The 25,879-nt window shown below is 43.2% G+C and overlaps 1 protein-coding gene across 1 annotated transcript; it reads right to left on the bottom strand.

The window, feature by feature from the left end:
• Nucleotides 1-1,024: 1,024 nt before the first annotated feature.
• Nucleotides 1,025-8,776, bottom strand: MAP10 (microtubule associated protein 10). Its single transcript, XM_083604152.1, has one exon. It carries the CDS (start codon nucleotides 6,631-6,633, stop codon nucleotides 4,060-4,062), a length of 2,574 nt encoding a protein of 857 aa, XP_083460278.1. The 5' UTR covers nucleotides 6,634-8,776; the 3' UTR covers nucleotides 1,025-4,059.
• Nucleotides 8,777-25,879: the final 17,103 nt, after the last annotated feature.

The following is a 25,879-nucleotide window of genomic DNA, read 5'->3' as shown; positions in this document are numbered from 1 at the left end:
CAGATTCAAACATCGCTAATGTCATCTGAATTGCACAGGTTTCCCCTACAGAAAATGCAAAAACTTTTATTTCTCTAAAGAGTGCTAGAACTGAAACGGTATAGCAAACTAGGTGCTCAGTGGACTGCAAAACTTGTTTCCTTTGCATACTTGTAAAAAATGCTTCTACATTTTTGTAGAAAATGCATTCTGTCTATAAAAGTAAAAGGTAAAGTACTCTTGGACAGTTAAGTCCAGTCGAATTCCACTATGGGGTCAAGGGAGCTTTCAGGTCAATGGAGCCAGTGTTTGTCCACAGACAGATTTCTGGGTCATGGGGCCAGCATGACTAAACCGATTCTGGTGCAATGTGACATTGTGATGGAAGCCAGAGCACACGGAAACACTATTTTGCTTACCACCGCAGTGGTACCTATTTATCTACTTGTGTTGGTACATTTTTTAACTGCTAGGTTGGCAGGAACAGGGACAGAGCAACAAGAGGTCACCCCCATCATGCAGATTTGAACTGCCGACCTAGTGATCGGCAAGCCCAAGAGGCTTGCTGGTTTAGACCACAGCACCACCTGTGTCCCCTTATTCCCCCTATACCCCCCCAAAAAAACTGCTCTTGAGAGTATGAGAATCCTTTACAGTGGTGTGGGAAGTGCTATATTGGGCTGCAGCAAACTGACAGTTTTGCAGCACGGAGTTTGAAAAATGTTAAATAGTATGTTTTAAATACAGTGGTACCTCGCAAGACGAATGCCTCGTAAGACGAAAAACTCGCAAGACGAAAGAGTTTTTCGTTTTTTGAGTTGCTTCACAAGACGAATTTCCCTATGGGATTGCTTCGCAAGACGAAAACATCTTGCGAGTTTGTTTCCTTTTTCTTAAAACCGTTAATACCCAGGGAATCCGTGCTTTGCAAGACGAAAAATTCGCAAGACGAAAAAACTCGCAGAACGAATTAATTTCGTCTTGCGAGGTACCACTGTAACTGAGAGCTAGCCAGTTTATAGCATAGTGAAGTACCAACAAGATGTTTTCAGAACCAACTGCAAATTATTGTAATTGTTTCTCTGAATGAACCCAATCCAAGACAGTAACAAATATTGTTTAAAAATGAAAATACATTTCATTTTATCATTACATTTTGAAACTAGGAAAAATGCAATTAAAGAAATTAGAATTTTTCAATCTTGGGTAAAAGATTGAGAATAAAAATACTGTTTTATTTAATAACACATTAATAAAATGCAACTTAACACTAAATATATTCAGAATATTATTATATGAACTGCTGTCTTGGTGAAACGAGATTAACATCCTGTGGAAACATCTCAGCATCTGAGTGAGTTGTAACCAATAAATTTCAGATCACAATAGCAGAAAATGAGGAATTAATTGGACAGGAACATTTGAAAAAAGAGAAGGGCAAAAGGGAACCTCAGAACTTTTCCAAATGAAGCCACTGCCCTAAGGCAGGATTCTATAAATCTATAAATATGAAGCTCCAACACAAAGGGCTGGTTGAGTATGTTGAAGTTTGTGTGTGGTCTAGTCTCTTCTTTGTGACTGGGCAGATCCAGAACTATTCTGAAATGATGCAAAGATAGAAAAGTGAAGTCTTAGTTCACAAGTACATATGCCTGCCTAAATAGGATGGAATCCTTAAATTATAAATGAACAGGGCTGAAGCTTTAAATTATAAATTCAAACAATTACATTCTCAAAAAAAGGGGAGTCCACAACTTGCCTCTGGCTAGATTTCACAAGTGAGAGGTAGGTTACTCTGAAAAGGCAGAGATGTCAAAGCTGCAATTTGTGTGTACTTATGAAGTCAATATTCCTCCCTTCCCTCCTGCGCATGCACTCACAGAAAAACTGCCTCACTTTTTAGTACATTGGCTTTTCTGGATTATTCCTCTTCCAGTGATAAGAGTGAGCAGAGCCATTCAAAATATCTGTATTTGATCTATATTATTATTGAGAGCATGAGCTTTTTTAATCATTCATGGAAACTTACTATGTATGGTTTGAGAATGCTGTCTCCCATGACACCCTCAATTTAATTTGCCCCCTCTCCAACTTAAATGACATCTTCCTTCCTGCAGTTGAATTTCATTTGCTTTTTCTATATTCTTGTTCTATGGTGTCCCAAACCCCGTTTTGTCCTAAACACACCCTGTAAATTCTGCATTTGTTTCTCCTTTCTGATCCTGATTCACTTCAAATTGTCCTATAGTACTCTAAAATAGAACACTGAATCGAATCGAACCTTCTACTATATATTACTGTATTTATTATTATTTATTTTATTTCTATACCACCCTATACCCAAAAGTCTCAGTATAATGTACCGTTACTTCTGACATTTTGAATGCAATGTTTATGCTAATGAAACTAAAGTAGCATTTGTCTATAACGACATGACACTCACTTCTGGTACTGATGCACCAGGAGCCCAATCCTATGGAATCCCAGCACATAATCTTGTTTCATTCTTGATCTCAATCCAGTGCTTATCAAGGGTTCTTTATGGTACTTTCACACAAAAGAGTGGGAAACTCTTAAATCTGGCCTTTCAGGTACACTTGGCAGGCAGTAGAATAAGATCCTCTGCATTTCTGAATTAAGATCTGACAGGATTTTAGGCGCAGCCACAATATGAACTTGCACTATAACAGAAACAGGACTTGGCTCTTAATTGGGACAAAAAACATCTACTCTAAAACTTACATGAATTTGGTCTTACTAGTATTATTTACTTAAGCCATTTATACCCCATCCTTAAAAAAAATCAGTACCGCTGATGTATGACACCCAGCGTGCTTCCAAACAGGCTATTTATCTGTGCAAAGTTAGTTCTTATCCCACACTTTCTAGTGTAATTATTGTGTTACTTTTCTCACTGCAAAAAGTCCAATAAAAGTGAGGGAAATTGCCCTGGAAAATGCAAGATAACAATCACAAGCTGGCAATGTCATATAAGCACTGCGCTAACATATCAGGATGAATTCTCAATAAACTGGTGGCATCATATAGCCTCCACACAAGTTCCATGCAACCCTATCAGCGTGACTGCACAATAAACAGCCAGTTTGCAAGTTCCTTGTCTCTCATATGTCAGTTAAAAATAAATGTGAGAGTGCGCCTGTTCATCTCATTTTAACTGTTTCCCCCTTCTGAAATTAATTTAAGAATTAGACTGTTCTATTTGAATTGAAAGTATGTCTGAGGACTTGTATACAAATTGTTTTGATCACTGAACACTTATTGGACATTAGCTAGGATGGTAGAACCACTGCACAGTCACATGGCATTCAAGTGGTGCTGCAGTAAAACAATATCAAAAAGCATTTTTGACTTATTCATATTACTGACTTGCTCAGCATTGATCAGACTGAATTTATTTCAGAGGATGAATTGTTGAGTGCAGCCATTGCTACATGTTAGATCTGCCTTTTGGCATAAAAGCCCAAATTCTCTTTCAAAATAATATTTGCGCTAGCGTGGCAGAGGCCAAATGTGTCACATGGCAGCAATGCCATTCCACTTCATAAACTTAGGTCCAAACTGGACACATTAGTTTCCGTAGCCTTGTATTTTTCTAAAATGAAGTGGGGTAGGGAGTGTCAATTCTTTACCCCATGCAAAAGTCTTGATACAAATCAAGGATCCCTGTATCTACTTGCAATGAAAGGAAACTGCTAAAAATGGGAGACACCGGCCATCAGTCAGATAGGAATTCTGCATGCACCCAAACACTCATTGGAAACACAAAAATGTAAATTTGAATGGCAGTCTTCTCCCAAAAGTTTTTGAAACTTGTTTGAGTTTCAAAAGCAGCTCACCATTGTGTATGTGTGTGCAAGAGCACTAGCCTAAAATCCAAACAGTTGCAGAGTTAATCATACATACTCTGGATGGCTCACCTAAAAATACCCATGGTACATTTTATATATCCATCGCTTATAAAATAAAAACTGCATTTGTGAAAGACAGTCATAATACTTACAAACTTAGCATATAAAAATAAAGACATTTTCACTTTGATCTGGTCATTATTATTGGTAATTACATTGTGTATCCTGGAAGCTTGCTTACTACTAATTCACTGATGTGTCTATATTGATTAGTAATATCCACCATTTCAAAATTATCATCTTTTTCTTTTTCAGATGGATTGCTTTCTTCTAACCCACTAAGATCAACATCAGACACACTGGAAGGCAAGTAAGAGCTAACTTGAGATGTCCTTATTGACTGGCTCTTTTCCATGGATGATTCGCCTTTTTCTACACTATTATTTATCTCAGAGAGAACTTGTTCCTCTCCCAAGGTCTGCATATCTTTGCTCCCTTCCTTGTTGGCCCGCTGAGCTGCAAGTTCGTCCTTTGAAACTCTTGCAGAAGGAGAATCATGATCAAATTGATTAAGAGCAACACCTGTGGCTTTTTCATTAGATTTTGAATAATAGGTCTTTTTAAGAGATTGGATAGGAGATGTATCTGAGGGAACTGGAACAGGGGGTGAAATGCTTTCAGCAGTCATACTTCTTTCAGACATTTTAGAATCCGAGTCCATAACAGACTGGCTTTGATTTGGGTTTATTAGCAAGGGTTCAGAGCTGATCTCTTGAGCTTCTAAGGCTGTGCCTGAACTGTCAACATTGGTGAAATCTTCTGAATAGGCTGCATTTTCAGAGCCAAGAACCACATCACATGAATTCTTAAGTCCATAGCTGCTTTCAAAATTGTTGCTCTGGCTATCATTACGAAGGCTTGAAGCATCCCAATTATTTTTCAGTACACATTTTTCTTCTTCTGTATCAATTTTACTTTCAAGGGCATTAGTATCCTGCAAACAGACTCTCGGCAAATGGACTTTCAAACTCTTTTCTTTATAAGAAGAGCCAATACTTTCAGGAAAGCCCTTGTGTTTTGCATTTTCATGACTCTTTACACGGCGGGCTGCAACTTTTTTTTTGAGATCACAGGTTAGTCCCTTTATGGTGGCAGAGTAATCTTGGTCAGTACTGCTTTGTATTAGAGTCTCAACATTTTCATTTATTTGAGCATTTTCTTCAGAGATGCTTTTTTCATCAAATTGTACAAAAGACTTTGAATGGCGCTCGGGAGAGCTCCGCAATAGTTTCCCTTTATTTGAAGAGCTTTTGCCTTTCCTTTCAGTGGTGAAGTCTCCTTGCTTTTTTCTACGATGTTCCCTTTTTTCATGCACTTTCAACATGACTGGATTGGAGCGCAGCAAACGAAGTTTTAGAGTATTTGTTAGCCCATATGTAAGCCTTCGTTTAGGGGAAGAGTTTTCCTTAGTATTGTTTTTCTCAAGATTGCCACTTCTTTCCATTTTTGTGAATCCTTTACCAGTGCTTGTAACGTGCATGGAGGGATACATGCATTTTAAATGATCTGGGCGATTTCTTTTTAACTTTGGGCTAGCAGACCTTCCTCTCTCTTTATGATTAGGAGAGGGTTTCTTATATTCCCGGAAGGGGCATAGACTCTTGACACTTGAGGGCGGGGCTTTTGTACCATCTGCTACATTTTGGTATAGCCATGCTAACTGAGGATGCACAGTAGACGGCCCTGGCTGCAGTGACTGGTTGCTCAGCAGGGACAGTTCCACCAACAAAGCATTCAGCAGAGGCAGCTGGCTCAAGGTTTGTCTGAGCTGATCATGGCTACTAAGCGCTGGAGATGCCAAGGCAGGCTCTGGGACGCTACTTGAAGGCTCCTCCTTAAGAGGCTCTGCAGAGGGAAAGACGATTTCTTCTTCTGGAAAAGGTTCGCGAGGTGCAGCCACCGTCACCATCCCTGACGCCGCAGCTTTCGGCGTGGAGCAAGGATTTTCAGCCGGGTGACTATAGTACATTGGCGGGGGGCAGAAGACGTTGGTCAAAATCTCCAACTCTTGGGCTGCTTTCTGCACAGCAAGGCTGGGGGGTTGTTCTTCGGTAAGGGTGCTGTTTAAGGACTCCGTGCTGCCACCTTCCGGGGCAGAGTCCTGCTGGTCTTCTTCTCCCTCTGGGATGAGCTCCAGGTTGACCCCTCTGTCGCTGTGGACGCTGGGCGGACGAGGCGGTGATCTGTGCCGCTCCTCGATGTGGGGCTCCCCGGGGGCCGCCCCCTGCCCCAAGTGGCCCAGCAGGCAGGGCCCCAAGTCGCTCAGGCGGTAGCTCAGGCCCAGTTCTCCCACCGGCTCCCCCATCAGGTCCCTCAGCGGAAACTGCCCCCTTCGCCCCCCGGGGCCGCTCCCCAGCAGCAGCTCCTCGGCGGCGGCCGCCAGGGAGACGCTGGAGGTGCCCAGCAGGCGGGCGGGGCCTTGTCCCGGCGGCAGAGCCAGCAGCAGCGCGTACAGCGGGGAGCGCCTCAGGAGACCCTTGAGGGCGCCCGGCCGCAGCCGGAAGAGGCACGACTTGCCCCGGCCGAAGGGCACCAGCGGGCCCGGCACCGAGTGCGGGGCGCGCACCAGGAGCGTGGGGAAGTCCAGCAGCCGCAGCGCCACCGCCGGGCGGAAGGGCCTGCTGGCCGGCATGGGCGTCGGCAGCAGCCGCGGCTCCACGCGCGCCGACTCCACCAGCAGCTCCAGCGAGAACAGGCTCTCCTCGCAGCCGTCGCCCTCCTCCATCCCGGCTCGCCGTCGACAGCAGGGCGGGCGGGCAGGCGGCGGCGAACGTTCGCTCTCGCGAGACCGGAGGGGTGAAACCGGGCTGCGACGCGCGCGCGCCAGCCTCCGCGTATAATTATCTCTATGGAAGCCGTTGTCTAGCGACAGGAGGCCATCGCCGCGTCTCTCCCCCGCTGCCGCAAAGCCCTCTGGGAACCCCAGCTAACCTCTCCTGCGATCAAGCTCTCCGGGCCGTATCGGGGTCAGGACCGCGGAGTTGGAAGGGACTCCCAGGGGTCATCTAGTCCAACCCCCCGCCAAGAGACGTGCTAATGCTGGGAGCTGCTAGACAGCAGGCCGTTGCCGCAGGCGGAGGCTTGTACGGCGCAGTATCCGCGGCAGCAGAACGGGTTTCATTGTCTTGCGCGCCTCATTTATCTTAATATTATTGCTTAAGCAGCCGTTCGCTTAGACTAGAGCAAAAATAGTTTTTAGCATTCTGAGATACCAGTGAAGAAAAACCTGGGGTATCCCCCCTCCCCTTTCTTGGTCTCCTGACTTGAGGGGCATAATCCAGACAAAAATAAGCACCTTAAGTTGCTTTTGGGTCGTTGTCTTCAGTGTGAGCACATGCTGACCAAAATCTAGCGGAAATAAACGGGATGATTTTGTAATTTTGCTTGAATGCCCCTCAGGGTTTTAGGGGTTTGTTTTTGCATTTCCTACACATGCTTCCCCCTTTTGTGCTGTTTTTCAATGTTAAATGTTGCAGGTGTTGGAAGGGGGGGGTGAGTGGGATTTCAAAGGGGAAGAGCGTTGTTTACATAGGGATGCATGTATTTCTTTAGCTGCAGGCTTTGGAAAATGTTCTATCTTTTTTGCTGTACCGGAGAAATCATCTCCACTGCAACATGAAATTATAGGATTTGTGTTTGACTTTAATTTTTGTTTTGAGTGATCGGTTCAGCTAGCTCCACTTTCATTGATACAAACATTGAAAGTATGCAGGCAGTGTTCAAAATCAAGATAAATCTGGGCCCAAGCTTTTGTGATTTTAAGCCATCCTCATCAGAAGAGGTAGATGAATATCCTTTGGGGGGGGGGGTTGTCAAGAAAAAGGAGCATCCACAGATGTAGGCCCATTGAACATAAAATGTCAAACTCAACTTTCCCCTCCCCTGCAAAATAACTCAGTCATTGTAACAGACTGGTTTTCTGAGAACATTAACTTTCATAAGAACTAGTGTGTTTTTATTACTCATTGTTGCATAGAGAATGCTTGAAAAAGTTAATGAACTGTTCCAAATATTAAACAATCAGAATGGAAATTAAAACTCTTCCGAAACCATTTTTCCTCTTCAAACTCACTGATTTATCCTTAATCTGATTGTGTTTTGGGCTTCATCCAAGACTTTTAAACACTTGGGGTTTGAATTATTTGGAGTGAATAATTCACGTATGGCACTTAGTTTGCAGACAGGAAGATTGCTGTTGTCAACAATTCAAGCCAGTGTACCAGATTTGACTTGGCTTCTTCTTGTTTGTTAGGATTAATGTAACACATCTCAGTGAGCTGGAATCTGTGCTGCCTGCAACAAGAGTTGTGCACTCAAGCAGCCTGGAGAGAATACAGAGCACGTGCTCTACAGGCCAGATATGGCCTCCCTTCCCTCCATGACAGGGAGAGAGCAGTGCCCCGATTAGAATGGAGCAGTGCCCTTTCATTGCGGGAAGAGATAAGCAGATACTCCTTTTCTGTTTTATGGAATGAATTACTCTTCCCCCAAAGATGACACTGTATTGCACGTATTAATGTTTACGTTTAAAATACTTAAATCATGGGGAAATGCCCAAGGTTCACGTGCTGAGTAGCCTGTGGTCTGTATTATGATGCATGGTAAAGCTTGTGCTTTTAATGCAGTTTAGAGGATTAAATGTACAATGCAGGACAGGAACACTTACGAGTAGAAGATTTATTTTAAGCTAGAATGTATTTGTTAGGATTTGGTTTCTCCCTTTTGTACAAAATATAACCGTATTACATTTATAGTAACGTTTGTTCAGTTTCTGAAAACAATCTATTAAGACTGAAAGCATCTATAAACTTGAAATAGCAATTTGTCTTTTGCTTTGTCATAATATTTTAAAAAATAAATAGATTCTTAAATACTTGCAATATTGCGTAGCCAGATAAATATATATTTTAAACAAACAAACGTCAGAACACTCTCAAACTCTGGCACCATCCCTCCATAGCCTCCTCTATTCAATATGATAGCCACTTTCAGGCATCAGTTCAAAAAGCATGTTTGCATGAGATTCCCTTCCTCCTGTATCTGGTTTACACATGCATGTGTTTGCCTTTTGATTCTCCAAATAATCACACGCTGAGAAGTAAAGTAGTTTATGTAGTTGCAGTGCTTCCTGAATTATGCAGATTATTATTATTATTATTATTAATCTATTTATACCCCGCCCATCTGGCTGAGTTTCCCCAGCAACTCTGGGCGGCTTCCAATCAAGTGTTAAAAACAATACAGCATTAAATATTAAAAACTTCCCTAAAACTTCATGTTTATTATCAGTATATCACTGATTCAAACACTGCGTTGGAGCCAGACTTAAATCATGCCTAAGAGTAATGTCATTGATTTCAACAAGTCCATTCTAAGCATGACTAACAAAACGTGTGCACTCCAGCCGGGCAGCAGCAGGGCTGGCAAAGCAGTGGAACCACCAATGTCTCCACCGCCCTGTTGCTCATTTTCGGGTGGAGGGTGAGGAATAGCTTGGAGCTCTTGCAGTGATCGGGGCACTGTCAAGTGACAGCAGTAGGGACATCTGGAATCCAGCTGTTTTAGACTGACTTCTCTCTCCCCCACCCCCAGCAATGTCCTGCTTTGGCAACTGCATGTGTTTGTCATGCGAAATGGGGAGTTCTGTGCTTGTGGAATTACAATGGTGTCACTTCAGACAGGGGCCAGCAGGATTGGCAGAGGAAGCCTCAGCACCCAATTCACACATTTCTGAATGTGAAGAGGGGTTGGATTGCAGACTAAGCCTGGATCCAACCTCACTGTCTTTTTCCGCATCAGAAATGATCAGATGGAGGCCAATGGCAACTTGTATTCTGACAACTTGTACTCAACTCACAGTGGCCAACCAGATGCCTGTGGGAAGCATGCAAGCAGGATATGAGTGCAAAGAATTCATTCGGCTGCTCTGCGATCCCCTTCCCCTCCTTTACACACCTTTGACTCCCTTGTCTTCCAAGGGTCCAGCTGCTTCCCTAGCCAGCACCTTCTGCTACTACTGTATTTAAGAAACTTCCTGTTGGTCTTAATGTTTTCAGCAATGTGCTCAAATTCTTTTTTTGCATACCTTACTGTCTACCTGTGCCCCATCTCCCCCAAAAAGAAAGTTTGTGTTCATCTTTCTCGAATGGGCAAAACTACCATATTTTGAAGGAAGCATTGTTGCCTCTAAAAGCTGCTTTGATTGCTGATTAGCCACACCAGCATATACTTGGCCTTGTAGTATCTTTACCAATCTGCAATATACAGTCCAGTTGCGCTTGATATTGTGTCTTTATACAACGCCCAAACATTTTGGAGTGATTCGACCCTTCTGACTTTGCCTTTCAGCTTCCTTTTTACCAATCCCCTATTGTTGGGCAAGTCTCTTTTGAAGGCAAATGTGACTGTATTGAATTTTCTGGACAATTGGCTATTTACCTGTATTTTCAGTTTAAAAGCAGTCCAGTCAGTCACTGCTCCCAAATGGCTCGACAAGACTTGCCTCTCACACAAGATTCTGGGCACCACTCAAGATTAAGTCCAGGGTTCCCACCCCTTTGGCCAATGTGAAGACCAACTGTATGCTTTACAGCCTAATCCTAAACATGCAGAGGCAGGATGGTAACCCATCAGGGATATTGTTGTGCATTTCTTATGGCATAGAGTTGAACTAGACTATCTTTGATGTCACTTCCAGCTCCATAATTCAGAAGTCAGTCCTACTGAGTTTAACAGGAAATATTTCTTGGCATGTTTGCTTCAGGTTGCAGTCTCAGCACAAAGTGTGAAAGCCAGCACCCCACTCCAAAAAAGTATGATTCATATTCTTGCTCTCCGCAGAATTTGACTGCTCCCACAGTTCTCCCAAAGTTTCTCTCTGGTCTGCCAGATGATTGGCCTAGGCCTGATGTTTCTGTGGAGGCTGCATGTGCTAAATGAGCACTTGAGACCTATGAGAAACTTCAGCACACTGCTAAACCCCAGATATGCCAAAGTGAATTCATTATCTCTATGTGACTTTCTAAAATGTTATGCTGTTGCCCAGATCCAGAGAATGCAATCTGCATGTGGAAGCAGACTTCTGTGTACTTATTGGGGACTGTAATGTAATGTAAATAGGATGCATATTTGAATGAGGAAGCCTGTTGCTTTCACTGGAACAACGTTCTGATGCACATTTAAATGTGCTTTCCCTTTTGGATATGGAGTAGAACGCACATCTAAATGTGTTAAAAGTAATGCTTTGGTTGAAGACATGACTTTTGCATTTGGATGCATATTCGCATATGGAACTAATTTACATTTGTGGTCCCTGATAATGAAGGCTGCTTCTCTGGGCAGATTGCCTTCATTTGAGTAGAATGTCTTGGGATTCTTCCAGAGCTTTGCTCTTTTGCAGGTTGGATTCAGTCACGTACAGGCAAAATCACACTGAGCAATTAAAGTGGATTTGACACTCTCATTCCCAAAACCCAGCACCACCACAATGGACTTGTTGGCAATAAGGAAAGTGATGGGAAGTTGCACTGGAAAATACGCAATAGCAATTGCTTAATGTGATGTATTATAACCTCTTCACAAACAAATCAGAATAGTTGCTAAATAAACAGTTTTAAAAATGGCTTCCCCATTTGTTCTCCTTGTAAGTTTGAGGCAACTTGGGCTATACTGCTGAGAGGTGAGAATTGAGACAAAGGCTTGTGTTATGTACTGAGTTGAATAGGATCCAAACTGCAGCAGTCTGATTGGTCCTAGAACAATAGGATCCAAAAGGCAGCAGTCTGATTGGTCCTAGAACAATAGGATTCAGAATGCAGCAGTCTGATTGGTCCTAGAACAAGGCAGCAGTATGATTGGTTGGCAGGAACCACCCAATCATGCTCCAGATAGAAGTGAATCCACAACCTGATTGGCTTACAGTAGAATTCCGGAATTAGCCAATCATGCGCAGCCCATTGTGTAAATAATGTATATAAAGCAGATACTTTGAGGGGACTTTCATTCATTCCTCCTCACCACTATGAGCTGAATAAAGAGCATGAAATCACTTTGCGACTCTGAGTATATTTCAGCTTGTTTGTTTTTTCTGGCCGTTTGGGTCCCTCACTTCATCATCACTTTCATCGTCTCCAAATAGTCCCAGCGACACTGAAAGGAAGACATGATGAGTGAAGAGATACTTACATTTAAAAAGTTGTTTTGTTCAGCTGAATGAAAGCTGGTGAAATAAGAAAAATAAACGAAAAGCCATCAAAGCTGTGGTTTATTTTTAGCAGGTTCTGATAAATGGAAGTGAAAACCAACTCCTCCCATTTCTCTGTTTCTTGACTTTCTGCCTCCTGCCTTCCCTGCCAATAAGTGCAATACACCACTTTAAGAAGGAAGAAAAATTTTGTTTCATTTTGTGGCACTTTAAAATGGTTTATAGTCAGCATTTAGCCAATGCATTGGTGGGCAGGGGGTTGAATTTGATTGATTAAAAGAATTGGTGTTCACAGATAAACCTGCCTTTACCCAAAGTACCAGTAAGTGCCCTAAAATTATACCTTCTGATCTGAGAGATTTGACCCCCCAATCCCAATACATTGGAAAGAGACGGGGGTGGGAGGCTTGGAGGAATCTGTGGTTCTCCTGCTATGGTTGGACTCCAGTTCCCATCAACCCCCTAGCTATCATGGTCAATGTTCAAGCATAATGGAAATTATAGTCCAGCAGCAAGTGAGGGCCCAGACATTTCCCTTTCCTGACATAGGGGCTGGCTGTAAAATAGATACTCTTAAGCTTGTCCAGAAAAAGCTGCGTAGTGAAGTGATATTTATTCTTTGACTTGAGTTCTGGCATTGAAATTTATTCAGTTTGGCCTGAATAAATTCCTACATTTGCCTGACGTACAGCCCAGTTACAATAACAAAAATATATTTTTGTATCGCTGATTCTACAGGGACTAAGCTGACTTAAATGTTAATGCCCATCACTAGGAATTAGAAGGTGGTCATCCCTTCTTAAAGGATGGATGTCTTCATAGCTAAAACTGCAGTTTACATCCTTCCAAATCTAAGCCAATGGTGGCAAATTAAAATAGCTGCTCCAGGAAATAGCCAGAATAAGCAGAGGCCTGGCTCACTCATCATGGTAAGTCATGGTTTAGCACAAGCGTATGGATTCCTAGAGATAAAATTATGATCTCTTTGTTCCTCCCCGATTATTCTGCTATTGCACTGCAGTGAACTAAGCCATGGTTTGGCTTAGTGTGTCATTTCAGCCTTCACTCATGGCTTAGCTGTCCTGCACAAACCATAAGCTATAAATCACAGGACAAACTTTAGTTACTCTGGAAAAGGCTAAACCACAAGCCCAGTTTTGGGCAACATCCTCAGCCAAGCCGTGACTTAGCTCTGCATGGGGAGAAACAAAGCAGCTGTAGTTTCCCAGGGTTTGTGTGTTCACAGTATGCCATAGTTTGACTTAATGCAGTGCCTGGGGGTGTCCATTTGTCCAGAAGCACCTCCTATGGTGGATAGGTCTCCATAAATATCCCCCTAAAACTCCATAATGCTTGAGAGACTCTTCCTGCTCAGTTCCTGTTTGCCCTGGCTCGTCAATCTTACATTGAATGCCCTCCCTTTAAACATGCCCACATTTGACTGGATGCCAGGATGTGGCACCCAACCTCCCATTGTGAGCAGAGGAGAGGTGCCAAGAGGCTCTCTCTGTGAGCAAGCAGATGTAGGTGCCTTTTTTATAACGGTAAAGGACCCCTGGATGGTTAAGTCCAGTCGAAGGTGACTGGGGGGTGCGGCGCTCATTTCACTTCAGGTTGAGGGAGCCGGCGTTTGTCCGCAAAGAACTTTCCAGGTCATGTGGCCAGCATGACTAAACCGCTTCTGGTGCAACGGGACACCATGATGAGTGCCAGAGTGCACAGAAATGCTGTTTATCTTCCCGCCGCAGTGGTCCCTATTTATCTACTTGCACTGGTGTGCTTTTGAACTGCTAGGTTGGCAGAAGCTGGGACAAGAGCGATGGGAGCTCACCACCATTGTGCGGATTCAAACCACCGACCTTCCAGTCAGCAAGCCCAAGAGACTCAGTGGTTTAGACCACATTGCCACCTGCATCCCCTTTTTTATATATGGAGGATATGACCACAACATTTTGCAGTCCTGTCTCTTTCAGATTTTAGATGGGTCAGCCATTTTGTATTGTGCCATGCCCTACAGCAGACATTTTGTGTCATGTCGAGCCCCAATGGCAGCATGCAATGTTCTCCTTCCAGGGCAGCCATTTTGCAACTGGCACCCATGGTACTTTCTCAAGGACACATCCCAGCCAGGCAAAAACACACAAGGAGACTATGAGGTTGGGCTGGTTAGAGTAGATGGCCTGGATGGAGTAGATTTGGCTGAGGAAGGGTTGTGACCTGAGCAGAATTCCAAGGGCCAAGGCAGTCACATTTGCTCCACTCTGATTTAAAGGATCTGGAGATTGCATGGCACAACTGCATTCTCATTTGCAGAGTCAGAACAGCCAGTCATCATAAGACAACAAGGAAAAGAGAAACTGGGTGCTGGCATTAAGTGTGAAAAAGTAAAGGATTGTTTGTAGATATAATCTTTTACATTTTTCACACGTAATGGAATAATCATCACCTCATTTTTACTAATGAGGGGGCTTTCTTGAATCAAATGAACTTCACGGCTGGATCAGTAAAGCCAGTTCTAGGTTACTGCTCTTGTGACGGAAAGGCAAGCATGTGACTTCAACCCATCAACACAGTTTTAAAATATCTCTTGTTGGAACATAGTTTCCTCACTCTCCCCTCCCAAGAAGAACCAAAGACCTAATGAAAAATTACCACCCACTGTAAGCCCGGGAAAGAATGTTCAGGTGATGGGAGAGACAATGGAGAAGAAAACAAAGTAGAGAAGCTTGTCTACTCTGTAGTTTGTTGAGAGGGAGAAGATTGCATAAAATAAGACCTGACCTTTCAAAGAGACAGCCCTTCAACTCAGATTTTCATTCCAACATGTCAGTCTGCTAAGCTTGTCCTTTTGCTGTCAGAACACTGATTTGGCATCATTTGGGGAACAGGCTTTTGGAAGAACTACTTTTTAAAAAACTCACATTTGAAAGAATCTAGTTTCCTCTGTTCAGTTAAAGGCTAGCTAATGTTTCTTGGGTTTTTTATTCTGATCTCTTGAATTACTCATTTTTGAATTCTTTGCAAATCTGAGTTACTTTTCAAATATCGTCTCTCTGCAACTGAAGAAAAATGAGTCAAAAGCTGCTCTGCTTAGCAAATCTGTATTTTCATGTGGACCCCCAAATTCAGTCTCTATACTTGCCTACACCTATCTTTCCACAGTGTTCTTATCTAGGCTCTGAAAGTGAAAGGGAAAATGACCCTCAGCTATACAGCTGCAAATAAAATGTTTTAAATCTGTTGTAAAGTGACAGTGACACTAGATGGCGACAGTGAGCTATGTCAAATTCAATGTATTTTTCAAAACGTTTTTTAAAAAAGCATTTCCACAGCGGTTTTTATATGTGTGTAGATTCCACCCCAAATGACAGAGAAACAGAGTGTTATTAGCATACTCCAAACCTTACCTTGTGGTTTCATATAGTTGTTAGCAGCCTGAGCGATATAAGATGGCACTGTTCGTGATCCCACATGGGGTAGACCAGAAAGTCCCCAGCTACCCTATGAGTAATGAGAATAACCTTGAAGATAATGTGAGAGTTCTATATCTGATGCTTCTGTATTTCTTACATTATGAAAACCTTGGTTCAGAGGTTCTCAAAAAGTGTGACAGATCTTTCTGGAGGAGTGAGGAACATTTCTGAGGAATATATGAGCTCCTTCTACCTTGATTAGTCCTGGAGTGTACCAGAACATCAACCCCTCCACTCACTTTCTGCCATGTTTTTCACCCATCTTGGCTGCTGGCACTTTGCAATAGTGTGTAGCTCCCTTCCAAATTGATTGCTAAGAACTGAGAAGAAGATTATTCTTACAAGAGTTCAGCTTTGCTAGATATGCTGTGGACCTTAGTGGTTTGTCTGTTTTAATCTTTTATTCCTCAGATTCAGGCAAAAATAAACACTGCCATTTTTAGGGAGTCTCAAATAATAGTTTGCTTGACTTAGGGAGGTTTGTAGCAATTAGGTCTGCCCCTGCCCCCCCCCTTTGCTGTCATCTATGGAAGGTTATCTTTAAAGAAGAATAAGGATCAGGATTTGCTGTTTTAATATGGGAGGCATTGTTCCAGTAACTCTGTAGCACAGTTCGGGTCATGATAAAATTCCATGTTCTTTCCCCCCACTGTAGAATCAGAGTTTCATCATTGTTCTCTTATAATGTTTACTGCAGAACGTCACTCCCTCATGTGGTATTACTGGAAACCCCATGAGTATTTCTGGTGTAATTCATTGTTAATTAATGTACATCTTTAAATGTTGATACTTGCACATCTAGGATCCAGGAAATTGATTGCCTAGTGTTGGTTTTTTGTTTTGTTTTTTAAGTCAATCTGTTTTCTTTTGCCATATGCAGCAACAACGTCTTCCCAACAAATGATGCTGGTATCCCATTTACTTAGTCAGCCATAAAGGGCAGCTTTAACAAGCCTGCACAGTTATGTGTGATGTCAAGAAAGTATTGAGGCTGCGCCTTGAGGTGGCATTCAGCACCTGCATCTCCTGCTGAAACCAAGCAGTCCTTGAAATACCCAGAACCTCTCCAGATTGGGCCCTTTCACTGCAGGCAAAGATTTATTCAATTTGCTCAGTGCCACCTGAAAAGCTACATTTTACAGTATTCTTATAGGTCAAGCTATAAACCACCCAAGGCTGAATTGCAGTTAAAAACTGCACAGTTCCTTCCACTCTGAAAGCCCTTTTTGCGCCCCAGGGAGGTTTCAGAAGGAGATGAAACAATTAGATGAGCTTTTACGAACAACAAAAAAGGGCTTCAAATATTTGTTTGGGTACAAATATTTTTTTGCTGTGTGCATCCTAGCATCAGCTCAAGAGATCGTACTGAAGCCAAACCGCATTTTGTCAGAAGTTTATAGTTCAACTACTCTGTGCGGTTTCTGTGCCGAAAGATTTTATCTTTTCTTCAAAAACAGATGGAAAACTCAGTCAGGCTGCTCTGGGCTCTCTTGTTCATTCTGAGACTTCAAGAGGATTCCGGTGGATGTTAATGGCTGAGCTATTTAATTTTATTGCTGTTTATGTTTCAAAAGTCAGTGGTTAGATCAGAATAAAACCAAGAAGCATTGGGTTAGTCTGGCACTGAATGCTCAGTCTTGTTTGTAAGGATGGAACCAGATGCAAACAGTCTGGGACTTCTGTACCTTTAAAGGGCACACAGAAGATGGAAATTTGGCAGGGGCTACTTTCCATATAGGGCTGGAACAAAGTGCATCTGTAGAAACCCCTCTGTTAGAGATACAAGACCCCTGCTTTCCTTTGCAGCAGCTGTGTTAGGAATTATAAGAAGAGTCTCTCAGTGTGGCAGTTGCATTAGACTTAACAGCACTACAGTAGCAGACAGTGGGGTGGGGTGGTGGTGCTCCTTTGACCTCCAGTTGCCCATATCACTGCAGCATACCAGCATGGAAAGGCGGAGGGGCATGGTCAGCATGGTGCAAATGCACCATCAGAGCCAGTCGCTGCTCCTGCCAGTGTGTTTGCACCACACCAAACTTGTTGCCATCACAGCCCTCCCCCTTTCCCTCAGGGTAACTGCAGCAACACCAGTGAGGAAAGTGTTATGTACTGAAGTTTTCACCCTGGGCCAGCAGGGCGATACTGTAGATAGTTTTCACTCAGGTCCACAGATGCAAACAAGGGATTGAAAGTGATGTTCAGTGATTGGATAGTTACAGAAAATGGTTACTGTTGCGTTGTAGTGGAGCTCTATATAAGCAGGCTGGCTGAACCCTTCAGTTCTGTTCTGTTCTGGCCTGTGAATAAACAAGAGCTGTTTGAAGAATCGCTGTGTCGTCTGATATGTTCACCCACAACTTAACAGAAAGGTCAGGTAGGAACTGTTCCACCACCGACTGCTGTGGAGTACACATATTGTTGCAGGTCCATCCAACCGTTCAGATTGCAATTTGGGCCCAGGGTAAACTGAATTGCAGGTGGTGCTGTTGCCTTATCTCACACTTCTTCCACTTGCAGCGGTGCCACATTTTCAATTCAATATTGTGACTTTCTTCTTTTAGCTGCATTAGGAAAGATTTCTGTCAGGAGCATGCATTGTTTGGGAAGACGCTGCATTAATTAAAGTGTGAATTACTCGCTGTGTGGGTGCAGGAGAGGAAGTAGATGGGAGCCGTTCCAAAGAGCCTTTAATGAGTTCAGTCATCTGGGATCCTGATTTCCATCTCATAAATAATAAACCGTCCTCAATATGCTAATTAAGACTTGCCTTTAAATTGCTCGCTTTAAATTTATAGAGAAGGGGGAAAGTTCTGAAAAATGCAAGTCTGCTGTGACAAGAGTGATTGGGCATTGAGAGGGTGTGCCACCTCCTCTAATTCAAGAACTGTGTGAAGGCTATATAAAGAATCGCTGCGTTTCCCCTGCTGTAATTTTAGATTTTGTCAGGGAGAGTGGAAATCCCACTTAAACATTTTAATTAAAGGTTATTGTGTATGCTATGTTTATTCCTGAAAAAAAAGACGTGGTGGGGTTTTCTTCCCTAAAACCTCACCTCCTTCCTTGGTGGTTGTATAGCAAGGGGCCTCAGAATAAGAGCCTAGCTACATAGCAGCCTCTCTGTACTCACCTGACTGAAGGCTTAAGCCAGGGTTAGAGAACCTTGACCCTCCACATGCTGCTGAACTACAGCTGCCACCACCCCTAGCCATTGGCCATGCTTGGTGGGGCTGATGGGAGTTGGAGTCCAACAGTATGTGGTGGGCTGCTGCAGGGGTATCTATCACCAGCTTAAACCCAGCATCCAGGCTGGAATTTTGTCTGAGCCCAAGTTGGCTTGAACTGGTAAATTCCTCCCCTCTTTCTTTTATTCAGCCCTGTCCCCATGATGCTTCGATGGGTTGGATGGAATGGTGGCCCTTAACCTGCCTGAGAGCAAGGTCAATTCCATTACAGCCACTTCTGAGTAAACATCAATGGTGGCTCGCCATAACGTTTGGCCTTCCAGACTTTGTTGGGCTCCAGCTCCCATCAGCCCCAGCCTGCAAGGCCAATGATCAGAATTAGGGGAAGTGATAGCCCTTCAACCTCTGGGAGCCCCCAGGTTAGATGCCTCTGCTGTAAATTATATGAGGCCTCACATGGCCTAGTCACATGATTCCTCAATAGGTTGACCACCTACATGAATGTGTCACAAGAAGAAATATCTCTGTATGCTTCCATATCTTGGGTCAGCATGTGAAGTGTCTAGAGAACATTGCCTCAGTGGTGGCCTAGCTGAATAATGAAGCCCCTTGATGATTTTGTTGGGGCAGGAGAAGAATTAGTGATAACATATTGGGCATGGTGCATTTCTTTCCTATTCTCCCTGAAAAGAAGAGGAGTGTCAATTTAACCCTACAACAACCCCGTGAGGTATATTAGGCTAATAGCCTACCCTTTGTTATCCATGGTTTGTTAACCTTCAGATTAGACTACAGTGGTACCTTGGGTTACAGACGCTTCAGGTTACAGACTCCGCTAACCTAGAAATATTGTTGTTTAGTCGTTTAGTCGTGTCCGACTCTTCGTGACCCCATGGACCAGAGCACGCCAGGAACTCCTGTCTTCCACTGCCTCCCGCAGTTTGGTCAGAGCCAGAAATATTACCTCGGGTTAAAAACTTTGCTTCAGCATGAGAACAGAAATCGTGCTCCGGCGGCGCGGCAGCAACAGGAGGCCCCATTATCTAAAGTGGTACCTCAGGTTAAGAACAGTTTCAGGTTAAGAACGGACCTCCAGAACGGATTAAGTTCTTAACCCGAGGTACCACTGTATTTTAATGTGTTTTAACAGAGGAGGGGGGTTCCCTTTGAAGATGGCAGGTTGTTCCAATACTAGCTTGTAGATCACTAATGGACTGGGAGTTATTACCATGTTGCACTGCTGCATCTACATTTTATAATTTATATATTTTATATTTTGATGATCAAAAATCCCCTGGGTTGACATGATAGAATATTGTTTCCTGAGCAATATGTAATTTCCATAATTTTCTGCTTAACATACATATGATTGTAATGTAAGTCATCATTTAACAACCAATATGTAGACTTTGCTCGATACAGTTTTATTTTCTGTATCTCAGCTCTTTGTTCTATATTCTTTTCAAGAAATATGCCCCATCAAAACTGACTTCTAGTTATTTCACTATTGATCTCCTGTAGAAATTGATCACTTCAGCATAAAATGCTCTGGGTGCACAAATAGAATTTTCTACTTACCTTAGAAAATGTTTTGTTTGTTCAGATGAAGATTTATGATGACTTCAGTAAAACTGCTATACACCTTTCAATAGGTTTATATTGCTTCCCATGGAAAAAAAGTGTTTCATATACAGAGGCCTTGACTTGGCATACCATATTTACTCAGATCTAATGCTCACCATTTTTGGCCAAATTACATTGCGAAAAAGGGATGCGGGTGGCGCTGTGGGTTAAACCACAGAGCCTAGGACTTGCCGATCAGAAGGTCGCCGGTTCGAATCCCTGCGACAGGGTGAGCTCCCGTTGCTCGGTCCCTGCTCCTGCCAACCTAGCAGTTCAAAAGCACGTCAAAGTGCAAGTAGATAAATAGGTACCGCTCCGGTGGAAATTTAAACAGCGTTTCCGTGCGCTGCTCTGGTTTCGCCAGAAGCGGCTTAGTCATGCTGGCCACATGACCCAGAAGCTGTACGCCGGCTCCCTCGGCTAGTAAAGTGAGATGAGAGCCGCAACCCCAAGAGTCAGTCACGACTGGACCTAATGGTCAGGGGTCCCTTGTACATTGCGAAAATTAAGGTGCACATTAGATTCGATAGCACATTTACATTTGCCAGCAAATACTTTTTTTTGTTTTAAGGTTCTGAAAATTGAGGTGTGCATTAGATTTGGTGGCACATTAGACTTGAGTAAATACGGTAAATGTGTCCCACACAATAAAGGATCCTTTGTTCTGATCCCTGGGTTAGACCCTAATCTGGTTCATGCCTTGAATGAGTTTCTAATACCCATTCTTGCATGTAGCTAGGATTTTGTGGCAAATGTGCTGAAGCAGGCAGTGTCAAGCAGATAACACTCTGGCTTATTCCAAACAAGACCCTGTTAACATATCACACCTCAGCTCAGAGATCTGCACCGGTTGTTCATTTGTTATGGGACCAAGTTCTATGTGTTCCTAATAGGGCCCTTAATGGCTTGGGACCAGTTTAGTTGCATAATCACCTTACACCGCATGTGCCCACTTAACTGCTTCCATCTGCCAAACTGGCACTGTTACATGTTCCACGGTTCAACATACCACAGTTGTGAGAAATCAATTATTCAATGTGGCTGCAACTTCACTTTGGAACTCCTTGCCTATTGAGGGCCTCTGCTCAACTCTTCTTGGTGCCTTCTTTATACATTTTTGCTTGGGCAAGTCTACCCAGACACATAGATGTTTGCATGTTTTAATATACTTGTTATTTTTGATCATGTTTATTTATTTTAGCTGTTTTTATTGATCACTAACTTTTATTGTAAGCTTCTTACAGGGTCTACTACAATCAAAGGGCCAAGACCCTCAAAAAAATTTCAAGGAGGGGATTGGACCCCCTCAATATTCCGTGGTCTGCGGCGGGCCTTGTTGGGCCTTCCTGCGGCTGCGACAGGCCCCATTGGGCCTCCTTCCGCTGTGTGATGTTGTGAGTGCACACCAGGCCTCCCCAAAGTTGGGCAGAACCCAGTACGCATTAATTTTAAGACAGTTCCTTGGTTAGGACCAAGGCCAGCCAAAGACATTTCACTGCCTGAAGTGAAGAACATCATGGTGTTGACCATGTCCAAATCCCAAGTGGACTAGCAGTTGTTTCTGAGTTCAACACCGTCCATGTGACAGAATCCTCCATCACATGCCATGGCAGTAGGCCAGCTTAAGGGGTGCAGGGCAGACGTGTGTCACTCTCACAGCCATGTTCATTCTCCGTCTCTCAGCATCTGCTTCCTGAGATGGCCGTCTTGCTCTCCCTAATGGTGAGGCCAGCTCTGGTTAGGACAACATGTGATCCCTCCATAAACAAAAGCACAAATCCGGTTGACTGGTGGGGGTTGGATCCAAAATACTAGATCATGTGTTAGAAGTGATGGGAAATAGATCCCTTGTGGAAAGCCACACAGTGAAACACAGAGTGAGTGTTTGCTTATGGTGGTGCAACCAACAGCTTGTGTAAAATAATAATAATGGGGAGGGGGCTTGTAACTCTTTTAATGTGTGCCTACAGTTTAGCTTGTGGCCATGCTCACATTAGCTAATGTTCGAGTTTTCCATTAGCTGAGCTGACAGGTAAACACACTGAAGGCAGCATGTTAAGGATTTATACTTCTCCCCATGTGATCATGTACAGCAGCTGAAAGATTTCAGGCTCTGCTGGAAAATACCTTTAAAAATTGAACTGCTGTTGCCACCAAAGGTTTTGTAAATGAAATATAATTCATTAGTTACCACAGCAATGCAGATGCAATCGCATTGAGCCATAATAAATCTTGCTAATAGTTATATTTCTCACAGTTGTTGTTGTTGTTTAAAATACCATCTTCTTCTTATTTATTAAAATATTTGGCTACTGATCTGCTTCAATATTTATTATGGCTTCATTTGCTTTCAGGGATGACATTTTGATATGGATCTAAAGAGCCAAATGACCATATTGAGTAGGGTAAAGCTAATTAAACTCATTTCCCTTCACTGGTGCTAACCAAAGATATAATACAACATGCGCCCAAGCCACTGAGAATTTCTCCGGAGCGTGACCCATTGAAATGAATGGAAGCTGTGCCAAAGCATTCTGTTCACGGGCAACTCCGGGTCATTTCAGCAAGGCTCATAGGAACATAGGAGCTGCCTCATTCCAAGGCAGACATTGGCCTCTCTAGCTCAGCATTGTCTACAGCAGGGGTCAGTAAACTGTTTTAGCAGGGGGCCGGCCCACTGTCCCTCAGACCTTGTGGGGTCCGGACTATTTTTTTTGGGGGGGGGTGAACAAATTCCTATGCCCCACAAATAACCCAGAGATGCATTTTAAATAAAAGCACACATTCTACTCATGAAAAAACACGCTGATTCCCAGACCGTCCGCGGGCTGGATTTAGAAGGTGATTGGGTCAGATCCGGCCCCTGGGCCTTAGTTTGCCTACCTATGGTCTACACTGACTGTGACACGTTACCAAGGTTTCAGATTGTGAGGCATTCTCAGCCATACCTGGAGATGCCATATTTTGAAGCTGGGAGCACCTGCATGCAAAGCTATAGCTCTTGCATAGGAAAAATTCCGTATTAAATGTTTTCTGAAGTGGCTAGCCTCACCATTGTGTGCTGGCAACTTTCAGTTGGATTACTGTGATGCATTCTAACTGGGTCCTGAGAATCCTGAATAATAGAAGCATAGAATTGTAGCTGCAGCCCATGCAAAATGCAGCAGCTCGGCTGCTCACTGAGGCAGACTATCACCACCATGTAAATACTGCTGCTGGAAGAATTTTATTGGTTGCCAATTAGCCACTGAGCTAAATTCAAGACGTTGGTTCCGGTATAGAAAACCCTTTACAACCTAGGGAAAGTTGTATCCTGGTGGAACCGAAAACATTGTCGTACTCCTCATATACCCATTTCATTGTTGTGCTTTGCAAGAGAGAACCACGGATACCATCATATCAGGAGATCTATTCCATACAAGGTGTGTGGTGGCAGCTGCCCTTTGGAATTCCTTCCCACTAGGTATCAGACAAGCACCATTTCTCTCCTCTTTTTGGCACCTGTTGAATAACTTCCTTTTCCAACAAGCTTTTGCTTATGTGGAATTGTTTTTACATACAGAATTGATTCCACTGTTGAGATTTTTACATCGAAATGGCATTGAGGCATTTTACAGGAAGCGGTTCATAAACCGAATCTCACAAAATAGATGTGGGTATCATACCCACTAAGCAAGATCTCGCCAACCAAGTATTTCAACCAAGAGATTTAAATCAACAGGGGGGCCACTAGGTGGCGCATCGGAAGATGGCTGACAATAACATCTCTCCGACCCACACGAGGTAATTTGGAGGCTATGATGGGGGTAATTAGCCTCCTTAACCCCCCCAGGATTGTGGGGGGGCGGCCCTTGCCTGCTGTGCCCTATACCACCCCCGAATTTGTGGGGGTGGGGGCACTAGGCACAAAGCCCTCCTGTGGGATTCCGGCACTCCTGGACGCCGTCCCTGATTCGCGCCGCTAGTTGCAAGCATCTTCAAAAGAAACAATTTGGACGAGATAAATTGCACATGCTTCAAGGAAAAAGGGGAGTAAAGACTCCTGACAGAAGAGATCTCTGATAACAAGACAAGAATAAAATATGAGAAGATACGTCAAGATACGGTATGACTGAGGGGGGAGGGGGGGAAAAACCTGCCTTCCTTTTTCTTATGTGATTTAACAAGAATCCCCTCCCCTAATGAGTCAGAAACTAAGGACTTAAGCTGTGGATTTAAGGCTGTGTGGAGATAAACTTTCGAACCAAAGCAATGTTTCAAGATGAAGCTGGAAAGCTAAGAGTTTTGGAATGACGCAGTTAAAAATGCCGTCGCCATTTTGGGAGGCATTGTTGGAGCTCTTGGGTCTGGGAGGAGAAAGAGAGAAATAGAGTTGTTTACATATCGTGGATCAACTTCTCGGTGGGACTTAAGAGCGACAAATGCCAAATTTATGATGGAAAGAGCGATGTTATCTACGAAGGAGATATATGGAAACCATCTGGACTTAGTGGAGGAACGGGAAATCCACACAGGATTATTATTTTGCTTATCGGCTTAAGGAGACTAACAGAAGAGATCGTAAAGGAAAAATAGAAATTATATGAACAAGATATGATGTGGAAACACCAAGATAAGACTGGATAGAATTATGAATTTTTTGGACTGATTGGGACTGATTTGGACATTAACGCAGTAATAAGAAGATGATCTGAATCCCCCTTTGGATCTTGAAGTATGGGTTCCCCCAACAAAATTTAAAAAATTGGCTTTGTAATTTGGAATTTATGTGATGTTATTTAATTTGATGTGATTGGCCAGTTAATAAAAATTATTTTAAAAAAATAAATAAATCAACAGCAGCCATTTCTGTCACCTCTGAAAAACTCACTCGGCTCCAACACTTTTTATTTCCAAGTGTGCTATCTTTTGAAAATGTGGTACAGCAGCCTAACCCTGGGCAAAGAGAGTGTTGCCATTCTGTATTTGAATAATGAAAATGAATGGCATTTCGTCCAGGTGAACTGTTCCGTTCCCACCCCGTCCCTCCATTGCCCTGCAGGTTATCTGGAACCTTAACGAGTCGCCTCAACTCTGCATAACACCGATGAACTGAAATAGCACATCTTCTCTAGAGGCATGCACTACTCATTTCATGTGAAATCTAACGTGTGACCAACCATAAAGTTGTCCCTGCCGTTGTGTAATTTACATGTATCATAGAATTGTAGAGTTGGAAGGGACTGCATGGGTAAAGCTGACAGTGTTGTGTGTTAGATTACAATTTTCTACACCAGGTTATGTTGGGCAACAGGCTGAAAAGTGTGTGCTGACCGTTTACAATTGCTTTCATCTCTTTTCCAGCATGCTAGCTAGTAAGGGACCACAGGAGTTCACACACACACACACACACACACCCCCCTTTCAGTTTTGCACAAAACTGGAAAACTGCCCAAGCAAATTTATAATTGCCAGATGGTGTGATTTTGTACCCTTCTCGGGCAAGGATTG

Source organism: Podarcis filfolensis, assembly GCF_964270895.1.
Source record: "Podarcis filfolensis genome assembly, chromosome: 3".
In the NCBI taxonomy this organism is placed as follows: domain Eukaryota; kingdom Metazoa; phylum Chordata; class Lepidosauria; order Squamata; family Lacertidae; genus Podarcis; species Podarcis filfolensis.
Note: the sequence above shows the minus strand (reverse complement) of the source record. Positions and strands in the feature narration are given on the sequence as shown.